The following is a 12,706-nucleotide window of genomic DNA, read 5'->3' on the forward strand; positions in this document are numbered from 1 at the left end:
AAATTTTTTCTAAAGAACTCGACGTCTTCATTTTACATAGTAAATGCCTGAAAATGCAGTTTGTTTCCTGCTTTGCATTTTGAAACTTTTTTAATAAAAGCGTAAAGTGACTTTAAATCAGCAACAGTAAATTTGTGTAGATCAATTTATGTGCGCAGCAGGACTGTGGACAGTTGTTGAAAACTTATCTTTGCTGGAATTATCCCTTAAAGATTTGAAAGCAGTTTAAAGGAAAATTTAGTTATGAAGGGAGAGACCAAAGTTAAATACATTGTGGCTTTTAACACAATAAAATCTGAAAGAGTCCATAGACGTGAATCATTTTATAGGTACTTTGCACTGTAGGTGTAAAGTAATTACTTTAACATTGATCTCACTGGGTAATTTAACTCCTGCACTCAGGGCCATAGTCATTGATTTAACATACAGAGATTACAGTGATTCCTCTTGGGAGATTAATTCTGGAAACCTCTGGAGAAGAACTTTTGAAGCCAGATACATTTATTGCAATCAGTTTGCTGTCACACAGGCTGATAAGATGCTGGATGTGGCCTGTAATTTTGTTATTTGATCTGGTGTTGGTTAGGACATGCACCAGTATTCTGGGGAGAGAGCTGTGTGAGCCATCTGCAGTGTGTCAGCAGCAATGTGGCATTTCACTGGGGGCAGAGAGGGAGTGTGTGTGCTTACCGGCTTGTTTCTGGGCATGATTGTGAAAGATGAGTTTAATATCTTTGCTCTGAGATGCATTCATGACTGCAGTCTACTTAAATGGCGTAATTAATGAGCTGGGGGAGGAAGAGGACGTAGACACAGTTTGTGGATCAGTGTAATAAACATGGAGGACTACAGATGAGAAACAAATATGGAATAAAGTAGTGATGCAGTGAATTTTGCCAATGATGGAAAATGGCATGTTTTGACTGTAAGTGTCTATTTCATGCATGAAATATGGCCAAGCTACAACAGGTAAACCTGCCATCTGTGTGGACGCTAGGGCTAGGTTGCCATTTTTATTGGATCAAGATTTTTTATTCTATGCTGTTTTCAGTTGATGTATGAACAAAACGTCACTGAACATTATTTGTAGAGTGCATAATATCTAATACTTTTGATATAAAACAGTCTCAGCTTACAAACGCTGACAATAACAAATTTCAAATAATAAATGTCATATTGATGCTCTTTAATGTGGTGTGACAGATTGTTGAATCTGCCTGTTTAAGCGGCACATGAACTGATCATCTCTTGCTATTTACTACTAGTTATAGCACAAAATAAACATAAATGAACATCAGAATTTTAGCTAAAAAAAAAACAGTACAACTTACGGAAATGTATCATGTCACATGTAATCGCTTAGTGTTTCAAGCACAGAAAGACATCAATAAAACAGTTTGTAAAAACTTAAGGGAAGCAATTCAATGGCCATAAAATCGATAGTTAGCTTGAAAAATGTCTAGAGGAGCATTTTATTAAATATATGCACTGCATTACATTTTAACATATTGTCTTCAAGACTTAATGTGTTTGAATACATCTGTCAGGTTATTACATAAATCAGGTTATTTCAATTGAGTATTAAATAAACTTTAGTTGGTGTGCCATCTTTACAGTTGAAACAACTGTAAGTAAGCCAGTCACAGTATGATTTCCCAATAGAGTGTAAACACTGGGGCACTTGGTACTTTCAAATAGTGCTCGTCCAGTATGGGTTTTCAGTGGCTAATCTAAAGAGCAGGTAATATGGCATATAAGACTGCAGTATAAGTAAGATTATAAAACAAGTATGCCATTGTACTCATTATACAGCGGTATACTACATTAGACTACATTTGTTAATAAACAGAAAACAGAAAATGCTGCTAATGAAGTAGAACCTGCACTGCAGCTTTAAGTCAAGTGTGTTTACTTTGTAGATGCTTTAATCAGTATGTAAAGAGCCAGGCCTTGCAATCAGTTGTGTTTAGATTAGCTAAAATACTCACTCTCCTCCCTTTATTGTTGTAAAGGTTACAGCAGGAAAAATAAGCACACATACCATAGATTGCACCAACAGCAATAGCCCTATGCTCTCCAGAGATCCTAATGACATTAGACTGCCGCTTTCACCATTACTGCTCTGATAGGTCGATATTACAGGGCTCCCTTCCTCCATGCCACTCCTTGTTTTTATCTGCACTTCCTTTGTTTTTCTAAGAATGTGGTTCAGAGAATAAGCCATGCGATAATACAAGGAATGGGAGAGGTGGGATTTGACGCTCTAGTATTAGCTGTAACCTCTGTGGCACTAATAACAACCTGTCACAGAAAATTATTTATCACTGCATTAACAAGACAGGTTATTGATACCAGTAATGTTGTTAGGATAATGCTATAAAGTCCTCTGTTTATGCTGCACATTGTCACCTATTATTAATATATGATGTGAGTCAAAAGTGATTAAAATAAATCACAATCCACAAAGCCACGTCAACAGTCTGATGGAAATAAAAGCCTTTCTGTATCCTTCTTCTTTCCTATAATCATTACTGTTTATGAGGAGGTATCTGGAACAAATAACTTTCACCCTCTTTAATAAACCACATCAACCCATTAACCTCTCATTGGCATCCAAAGCAAAACTCATTAGGCATTATCACCATGAGAAACTAGTCACTGATTGTCTGATGAGTTCCCAGCAGGCTGTGTGTTTTAATAACTTGACTCGCATATGCTCACAAAATCTGTTCTGTAGATTTGTGGCTCCAACTGAGAGAGCAGGAATTGAAATGAGGATAGGGAATAAAGAGTAGGCTTCATAATTACTATTGCAGGAAACGTAATACAAAATATAACCAAGTATCATAATCTAATTGGATGAGCCATGTTTGAAGCAGCTGTAAAACAGCCAATACGATGTATAGAGCCTGTACAATTCAAGTTATTAACCGCAAACAACATGGAGTTTACTAAATATAGTACTTGGCAGAATTGTTTTCGATTTCATTTTATTCTTAATAATAAACATAATTTGCTTTTATTAATTTAAGCATAGTTAAAGGGATAGTTCACCCAAAAATCCCTCAGGTCATGTGGGAGTTGTAGATGAGTTTGTTTGTTCTTTAGAACAGATTTGGAGAAATGTAGCATTATATCACTTGCTCACCAATGGATCCTCTGCAGTGAATGGGTGCCGTCAGAATGAGAGTTCAAACAGCTGATAAAATCATGTTGTTTCTGGCTAAAATACCTCTATCTAGGAGTTCTGCATCCATAATATTGCTTTCTCCAGTGAAAACAGGTTATAAGCAAAAAACGTTTTAAACAAATATGTTGGTGGATTTGATGTGTGTAAAATGCCTTAACGGTGGATTTGTTTCTTACAAACATGCAGATTTTCACTTCACAAAACCATAATTGATGGATTATAGTCATGTGGATTACTTGTGGATTATTGTGATGTTTTTATCAGATGTTTCTGATGGCACCCAATCACTGCAGAAGATCCATTGGTGAGCAAGTGATGTAATGCTAAATTTCTTATAATCTGGTACAATGTAGAAACTAATTTATATGTTGGATGGCCTGAGGATGAGTACATTTCCATTTTGAGCTATTTCTTTAATTGCACTTTTATATATTTATATTTTATTAAATAAAGTATATACACCTATTTAATGGTATAGACTAAAATGTCATGTCAGGTTGCTACAGCTGTCAGTATATGACTGTAAATGCTTACTGTGTATTATGGGGCTGTTTCTATGGTTACTCTTCCACTTTTGAAGACATCAAGTGTTCTCTTTTTATCTCACCCTCTGATTTTGTACTTTATATTTGTCATCAGCTGGAGGGTAAGATGGGGAAGGCATCTGTGGCTGGGGCTGAAAAGGATTCTCCAGACCTCAAGGGGGCGCTTAAAAAGGAGCGGGAGGAGCATCAACACCTGTTGGCGGACTCTTACGCTGCTGTGATGGACCTCACCAAACAACTGCAGATCAGTGAGAAGAACTGGAGCCGAGAGAGGCTAGAGCTTCTGGAGCACTTCAACCAGGAAAGAAGTCAATGGGAACACCGTTTACGAGAAGCCCAGAGCAAAGGCACACAGGTCAGATGTCATATGGGGGTTAAAGGATTTGTTCACTCAAAAATTTAAATTCTGTTATTGTTTATTTCTTTTTGTGGAATACTTTCAAGTTTCAAGGGACACAAAAACACCAAAACGTGGTCTCATTTATTTCTGAAAGCAGTAGGCCTAGATTTTTTCAAAATTTCTCTTTTTGTTTGCCACAGAATAAAGTCATATGGGTTTGGAACAACACGAGGGTGAGGAAATGACAGTTTTTATTTTTGGGTGAACAGAATTTTTTATGGTCAAGTGTCAAGTGCAGTAAAAGGCCTGGAAGCTTTGTTGTGTATTACCAAATCTTGTTGCCCTGCTTTCATGTTTTTCTGAGTCTTTTTAATCTGTTGTTTTATTTGAGTCTGTGAGGGTGCCGTCATGACATATTTTCCACATAGTTCATCCCCACACTTCCTTCATTGACTCTGGGGTCCCGTCACATAATGGACGGATATGACAGTATCTCTAAACAGTTCCGCAGAGTGCCTGCCAACAGGCTCTCTGCATGTTGTATCACTTATCTAGAAACTGATGGTTTTGCATATCCATGTGGCTGTGCACCGTGTGCATAGTCCAATTTGAAAGTAGCCTGAGACAATGTGGTCAGTGCGTCTGTACTAACCACACTGTAAGTAATGAGGCTGGAAAAAGAGATGAGACTATATAGTTTTTTTTTCTCTTCTTTCTCTTTTGTCCTACTTTTTGTGACAGTCCAGCTCAGTGCTTTAATTTCTCTGTTTCATATGACGTCCTGAATGAAAAAGGTCTAATACCATGCCTCATTGAGAGAATTTGGGTCATTTACATAGACGTGGTGAACCGTACCACTATCATTACCCCCGCAGAGGAAACTAGCTGTTTTGAATGATCTCATTTCCTAAAGAGAATATCGGCTGACTCAGTAATACCACATGAATGAATGGGAGTTCTGTGCGGGGGATGACCATGGCATGCTGCTCTGTAAAACTTCACTAAAATATATCATTTCATTTTCAGGCTCTTCATGATAAAACATCTGAAAAGGAAATCTCAGCAGACGCAGCCACCAGTGGTTCAGGACTGCAAAGGTAAACTGATTTGATTAAGGTCTTAACTGTGCCTTGTTTTATCAGATGTGACTGTTTTATGATAATCCCCATTCTCGTTACAGGACCAAATCAATTTCTGCCCTCTCTGAATTTAAGAGTCTCCTGGACACCAGTCTGTTCCTTCCTGGTCACAAGGTCAGCGGAGTACCAGAGTGCAATGTTCCACAGCATCAAACTTCTGCTCCTGCCTCCATTCTGGCTCTTACCGACTTAAGTGATCTCAATAAGAAGAATTGGAAGTACCTGAACAATGATTCTGCAATGCTGGAGAAGGGTGACCAGTTTAAGACATGGGACTGCCCAAGCACCAACTCTAACAGCAGCTTCCCTGGACTGGAGTTGAGCAAGGAGTACATCCAGAGAAGTTACACCGCTCCAGATAAGACGGGTATTCGCATCTATTACAGCCCTCCAACTGTGAGGAGAATGGAGAGGAGGTCAGTCAAAGAAAAGACCCAGCAGGATCCTCAGCAAGGACCATCATCTAGAGACGCAGCCATGATAGATCCATCAGGTCAAACTGCTGCATCTGCACCTTTGTCGAACACTTCCTCATCCACTTATGAGCAATGGTTGAGCTCACTTTCACAGAAGCATAGAGACCTGCTTGAAGGACGGACGGGAGGTTCTGCACCATTCCACGGACTGGAAATTTCAGGCAACCTTAGTGATGACATGAAGGAGATGACCAACTGTGTGCGACAGGCCATTCGTTCCAGTTCTCTGGAGAGGAAGTGCAGCAAAGATACCGGGAGCCAGACAGTTGGTGTTTCAAGTACAGGAACGCAAACAGCACAGTTTGTCAGCATTGGGCTACAAACCGATGGCCCCATTCCAATAAATAGAAGCCTTCAAGAGAAAACATGGTCTCCTCGTCCATCCACCTCACTTTCATCTGCACGCTCCCGACAGATCTCTTCATCTCTAGAGAAAGTCCACAGTCGCATAGATAGACCATGTTGCTCACCGAAATATGGCTCACCTAAGCTTACCCGCAGGGTCTCCACCTCCTCCTCCAAACTGGAGATCTCCTCAACATCTTCAAGAGATCGCAGTGTATGGAATCTTCATAACCGTAGTGGATCTCAGAACGGTTCGGCCTGGGCACGCTCCACCACCACCCGAGACAGCCCAGTACTTAGTGGCCTCAATGATGGTTTGACCAGTCTCTTCAGTGTGGTGGAACACTCCGGAAGTGTTGAATCATTATGGAAAGCAGATCCATGCCCGGGAAGACAAGCTGCTGGGAAACCCTCCGGTCCTAGCATAGGTATTGGTCTGGGAGAAGCGGGAGCTCAGAAGTATGGCATGGTCCAGGAGTTTCTCCGCAATGTTTGCGGCAGGACTGCGCCAGCAGGCACCATGGATGAACCAAAGCCTGAATGCCTACCTGGAGTCTTTATTGGCACGGACAACATCACGAAGATCGTCAATAAGAGGTTTATGAAAACACAAAGAGACGAGTTTGTAGCCACCGGAAAGGATGCAATGAGCTCAAGCTCTAGTACCCTGGAGGTGAGACAGTCTAATACAAGTTCTTGTGTCACCACTGTTGATCTGGTTGATTGCATTTAACCATGAACCTCTGATTGTGTTATACCAGGGCTGGGCAACTTCAGGTGTGTTTGATTAGGGTTGGAGCTAACTCTGCAGGACAGTGGCCCTCCAGGACCGAAATTGCCCAGCCTTGTTTTATACAAACTCCCCTCTTCCTCCAAAGCATAAACCCTGAATCAAGCAAATATCTTAAAATCTTTTTAATCTTTTTCCTTTGCAGGATTCAGTTTGTGACTGCAGCTCACAAACTGCCACTTCCTGTTTTGCCCGCCACTCCCGCTCCACCACGCGACATAACCATGGCCAGTGCAAACATCGAGTGCAAGAGTCACCCATGGGAACCGAAGAACGATTCGATACCAATAATGAATGAGAATGAGGGTGGCCTCTTCTGACACCCAAAAAGTACACAAGAAGACAACTGTCAACACTCACCCCACACACACTGTCACACAAATCCATTGCCACATACACCAGTACACACAGACACACCCTTAAACAAACACATACATACTTCATACCTTCAATAAAAGTCTTCAGGGTTACAACAATGGGACCTTGAAGAATTCCTGCATCTGGAAAGTTTCCAAACCAGACCTCAGTTTAACCAGCACACTTTAATGCCAAGGAAGGGGAAAGAGTAGGCCTCCCCTTTAGGTCCACCATTCCACTGTCAGCCAGCCAGATTTCACATTGTAAGTCCATCATTCCAGCGTTAACCAGCCAGACCTGCCTTTAAAGTCCACCATTCAACCATTGCACAGTCATCCAGTCAGACCTCTCCTTAAACTCTGCCATTCCTCTGTTCTTCATCCAGCCACCAGGACAGCTTAGCCAGCCATTTCAAGCCCCATGGAAGAACTTGAGTAATCCAAACCAAGTTGACACCAGGTCTTAATGAAGTCATGTAGATATAAAGGGAACATACAGCATGCAACTGAACTACACAAACCAAGAACCTCAACATGACCTTCAGTAAGATTATGATTTTCTCTGACAACTGCCCAGTGGCCCTTACTTTTGACCACAAACAGCATAGCTTGGAGTAGCTGTAAAATTGGTCTGTAACCAGCCCTTGATGGATTCTACAAATTCTCAACTTTTTGAGTCTACAATGGACAACTTTTCACTTCAATGGTTAAGAAAGTTGTTATCACCCAAATTCAGCGTGGTCTCAATTTGGTATTAGGTTTATATTCTCTATAGACAATCATCAAACTAGCTTGTTTCAACCACTATATAGACTCTGCAACTACTTGGGACCATCTTCCATTTTCAAACCAGCCAAAATATGAAACTCTGAATCTACCCCTGGATTTCTCTAAAAAAGGACTGGATGATATAATTGATCATATTGCATTATGGATCTGTCCTTTTCAAAACTTAATATTCTTATTATGCTGTCTGAAGATGTCTACGAAGAGCACGTTGGTAGCTGTAGAGTAGGAGGATAGCATTTGTTTTGTTTACTTTGGTACTTTGTACTGTGTTTGAAGTGTTTGAACATTAACAGGTAAATCTCCATTCCCTGGCTAGGATGTCCTCATGAATTTAAAAGTAATTGTCATTTTTATTCATACCCTGTAGTTCTACAGAAGACATGCTGCTAGGTGCATCTTCTGCAATCCTCCTCTTTATTTTCTCTGTCTACCTCTTCATCCTCCATCATTATGTTGAAATAAACCTAATGGACCTTCAGTCAGGGTAGGCACCAATTTTCATTTTATGGGAATGAAAAACATGAGATAGAAGTACATTCAGTTTAATAGGTGGTACTACTGTGTGTTGGGAAAAACTCTGCACAACTTGAGTTGAAATTAGCTGTGACTGTAGAAAACCTATTGAACTGAGACCTTGTTCTAAATATCATGCTTGTGGTCAACCTTTAAGGCATATCATTGGTCAAATAATGCTGCATAGACTGGTAGTAACTGTATTGTCAATATTAGTGCAAGCTCAGCAAAAGTAGACAAAAGTGGTGCTTGTTGGCCTAATGGGGAGCTCGTAAGAACCCGTTTGAAACCTAAAATGGCAAATGGGACACCCTATATGCCCTATTGCGGCACTTGTGGCAGTTTATAAATCTCTTACAGCCTCATTCATGCCAAATTGAATGTCGTCTACCCTGACTAAACCCCATAATCCTATTTTCCAGAACACATTTGAAAGCCTCACAAAATACTAATTATGCAGATATTATATATATATAAACAGAGAGATATGTTTAAGATTGAAACACTGAATGCTAATTAATTGGCCATAGTGAGATTTTATAAAATAATCCCAAAACATAATCCATAATCTGACCGTTCATGTAGCTATGCAGTTGCCGTAATACGAGTGTGTGCCTCCTTTATGTGCTCCTACATCAGTCAAGTATGTTTGTAATGTGTTTTCTCCAATCTCCAGTTGGAGAGGTGCTGCAGAAACTGAAGTTTAGTCTTTTTGCTGGTGCTTTTCTTAGATTTGATGACAGTACATTAGATTAAAAAAATTTGTATGCACTTTTCGAGCCATAAGGATTTGTTTTATAAATCGGGCATTAGTAAAGTTTCAGAATATCACATTTCTCAATGTCTGGCAAAAAAAGAAAAAAAGAAAAAAAGAAAGACAGTCCGATATTATAAACCCAGCCTATTATTTCCCAGACAATGTCTCCTCTTTATCTGTCATATGTCATCTGTCATCAGCTACCTCTTATCTCAAAACTGTATCTTACATTACGTTTAACACATCCATGTTTCATTTTGAAGGTCACTAGAGTGCCTTTTTAAAAAATTAAAGCAACAAGATATCTGTTAGGAGTAGGTTTATGAGGAACCATCTAATGATGGCAATGATACAACAGATGTTCTCAGAAGACTGCTGTTAGCTACCGAACCCCTCTGTTTTTTGAAAAAGACAAAAAGTTAAATGAAGTGCAAATTCAATCTGTGGTGTATATTGTAATTTATTACAGAAGCCAAAATACAGTTTGAGGACATCTACGAGGGAAATCTACTAATGTAATCAGTCCAACATTTCTTTATAAGCCATTTAAACTTGTTTGAATGTTTCCTGAGTTGAGTCTGATGATGTAGCTTTGCCCACTTATACATATCAGACAAACCGTTTACCGGCCCTTCAAGTGCCCCTTAACCTGTTTAGTCTTGGTATTCGTGCTTCTGACTTTAGTCACATGATCTCTGAAAAAACAGGGGGAATGACCTTAGTCTAGGAGATTTCCGTTCGAGCGCTCCCACTATGCTGAAGTCTTACATCAAACCCTACTCATGGTTTGAAAATGGAAATTTCCCTAAATTTAGCAGAATGTAAATGATACCAATTACACAGTTTTATAGCAATTCTTAAACCAGTGACAGAAGTTTAAAAGGTCATGTGGTTGGAGGTTTTAGATTTAAAGATGTTGTTTTCATGGGAGCAGCTCTCTGATTGGCCTTCCTGTTCACAATATTAGTCTCCATCACTCCTGTGTCATCACAACACCCTGTTTTAATGCCTAGCAATATATACAACACCTTGTCGCTTATTGTTGTCAATATTGTTTGCTAAATTATTATAAAGAGAATGCGTGTATATATTTTTTTCCGTTTCCATTTGAAATCTCTTTCAAATGAAAAAAAGATGATGACAGATGGACACTGAGAAACCTTTCTAAATGTTTTAACTTGAAATCAAATATACTGTAAATAAATACACAATTTGTACTCTTTCTATCCTCGTAGGAAATGTTGAATGTCTCTGCCAACTTGAGCTTGAATTCTGTACCTTTCCTCTCCTGAATTAAAAACATGAGAAGATTTTGTGTAAATAGAACCATTTTAAAAATAAAAGTGCTGAAAATTTCTTGTTTCTTGTTTTTTATATCTGCTTGCGATCTACAGTAGTTTATTGCTGCTTTTCACAATTATCAAAAAAACATTAGCTGATAATTAATCAGCCTAATATAACTTTTCATGTTATCTAAAATGTTATGAAAAAAGTCATTAGCATTGATTTCTTGTTTTGTACAACAGACTAAGTACACCAGCTGTCATTAAAATTATTCACAATTATTTTTGTGATTAATTTTTAACTTTTCAATCTGCACTCGTCAAGCCATTTTATGGCGTCTTAAACTGAGCACATTCCTTTAATTTAAGCATAAATGTGTTTAAGTATATGCATCTGTTGTGGAGAAAATTACTCATCTCTTTATTCCCCTTTGGACTAAAGAAGGTGGAAAAGTAAATGAAGCGGGTAGAAAGAGTGACGGAGTGGTGTGTTAAATCTAGCTCTAGGATATAAAGGTTCATGTCCAGCTGTGGACTGTGAGTCTCAGTCCAGCTGGATTCCTTCTTCCTACATAACACACACACAACACTAGCTGATAAATGGACCACGGAAAGGAAACTCTCGATCACTTGTGTACCACTGCATGTGTGTGTGGTGTCGGGTTCACTTGGGAAGAACATCTGTGATTTTCTTCAGGGTCATTTTCCTGCCAGATTTTTTTTCCTTTTTTTGAAAATAAACTAGTTTACATTTGAATCTAAGCACACAGAGAGACACAGAGATACAGGATGTGACCAAACAGTTGCATCATTCAAAAAAAAAGAGAGATTTCCTGTCGCAATGTGATGACACCGGCATTAACATTCATGGTGTGATTCAGCGCAAGAGGCTGAGAAGAAAAGGTGAAAATAAACCGTAAGGGAAAAGCTGTGGCTCTGAATGTCATACGAGGGTTTTTGCTTTCAAGCTGTGATCCACAGCAATAATATATTCCATTTCATTCTCCGCTGAGCATAAACATACTCACACACAGTTTGCAACCCGTGCTGTCTTGCCCATACAAATGTGCAGGGCGAACTTCAGTACAACAATCTACTGTAGTAAGTTCAGTGACTGTGTTTGTGTTCATTTCTTCATTTTAGAATTAATGTGGTCTTTTTCTGAGTTTTATTTTTAAATGCTATTGCTATTTATTAAATATTATCCATTTATCAGAATTCATTACGTTATTACTTTAATAGGTAGAATTAAAACAATGAATTTTGTTTAAATTTTCATTTTATTGAAATTGAATGTCACACTCAAAACATAAAAATACATATTCTGGGAAATGCAGAAATGGTCTATTCAGCCTTGTTATACGGACATTATGTGACATTTGCTCCTTTAAAATTAATGATCTATTAACCAGAATATCTAAGTGGGGACTATTCAAATTCATTTTAAAATTATAATTATTAAATAATTCAAATAACTTGGTCTTTCTGGCAATTTTAAGGGATATATTGCTCAGTCCAACTCTGTTATTGGAATAATCACAAATTAAATACAATTTTTAATATAAACATTTTTCCTAAGTATATGTGTTATGTGTGGACGGTGCACTGATATCTGGTAGCTAAGGCAATCATTAGACATTTTGCACTGTTCTTAAACCCTGACTCATTTTAAATGCAACAAGAACGCACAAAACTCAAGATAATTCTATTTCCCACACAAACCCCTTCAATAGCACAGTCAAGCTCTTCACTGCCTCTGATGCTGAGTCAGATGTCCTGTAAGCTCATCCTGATTAGATGGAAATCAGTAGCTTGGGTGAGGTGGCCACTGGAACTTATATAGGTCGAGGAAGAAGAGAGTGATACTGCTTATCTTGTAAATCCCTGCCAAAGCCCTGGTAAAAAAGCACTGGAATTTTCTCTCTCACATAGCATAGATAGTTCAGGTATAGATGTAACACATGCTCCCACCTTTAAGTAGGATAATGCATCATAGTCTAATTTGTCCTGCCGGTTACATAACAAACCAAAAATATATTTCGATCATGACAACTCTTGAAAGATTTTAGCATTGTAATGGATATGACAATGTTAATTATTTGGTTTTGGCAGAATAGATTTGCTACGCTGCTACTGTTGCTGTTGTTGTAGAGTATTGCTGCTTGCAATTACCAATACATACG

At 38.7% G+C, this 12,706-nt stretch overlaps 2 protein-coding genes across 3 annotated transcripts in view; one reads left to right on the top strand and one right to left on the bottom strand.

Moving 5' to 3' along the window:
* LOC306859777 (microtubule cross-linking factor 2-like) overlaps positions 1–9,359 on the top strand; it is a 46,828-nt gene extending 37,469 nt beyond the window's left edge. For both annotated transcript variants that reach the window (XM_079401027.1, XM_079401028.1), the window contains exons 11-14: positions 3,830–4,090; positions 5,102–5,172; positions 5,256–6,708; positions 6,971–9,359. In XM_079401027.1, the coding sequence (XP_079257153.1) occupies positions 3,830–4,090; positions 5,102–5,172; positions 5,256–6,708; positions 6,971–7,123 (1,938 nt within the window). In that variant the 3' untranslated portion in view covers positions 7,124–9,359. The remainder of the gene's footprint in view (positions 1–3,829; positions 4,091–5,101; positions 5,173–5,255; positions 6,709–6,970) is intronic.
* The window catches only part of LOC306859778 (oxysterol-binding protein-related protein 2-like), a 101,569-nt gene that overhangs the window by 58,014 nt on the left and 30,849 nt on the right, over positions 1–12,706 (bottom strand). The gene's annotated exons all lie outside the window — the stretch shown is intronic.

This window comes from Barbus barbus, assembly GCF_936440315.1.
Source record: "Barbus barbus genome assembly, chromosome: 40".
NCBI classification, from domain to species: domain Eukaryota; kingdom Metazoa; phylum Chordata; class Actinopteri; order Cypriniformes; family Cyprinidae; genus Barbus; species Barbus barbus.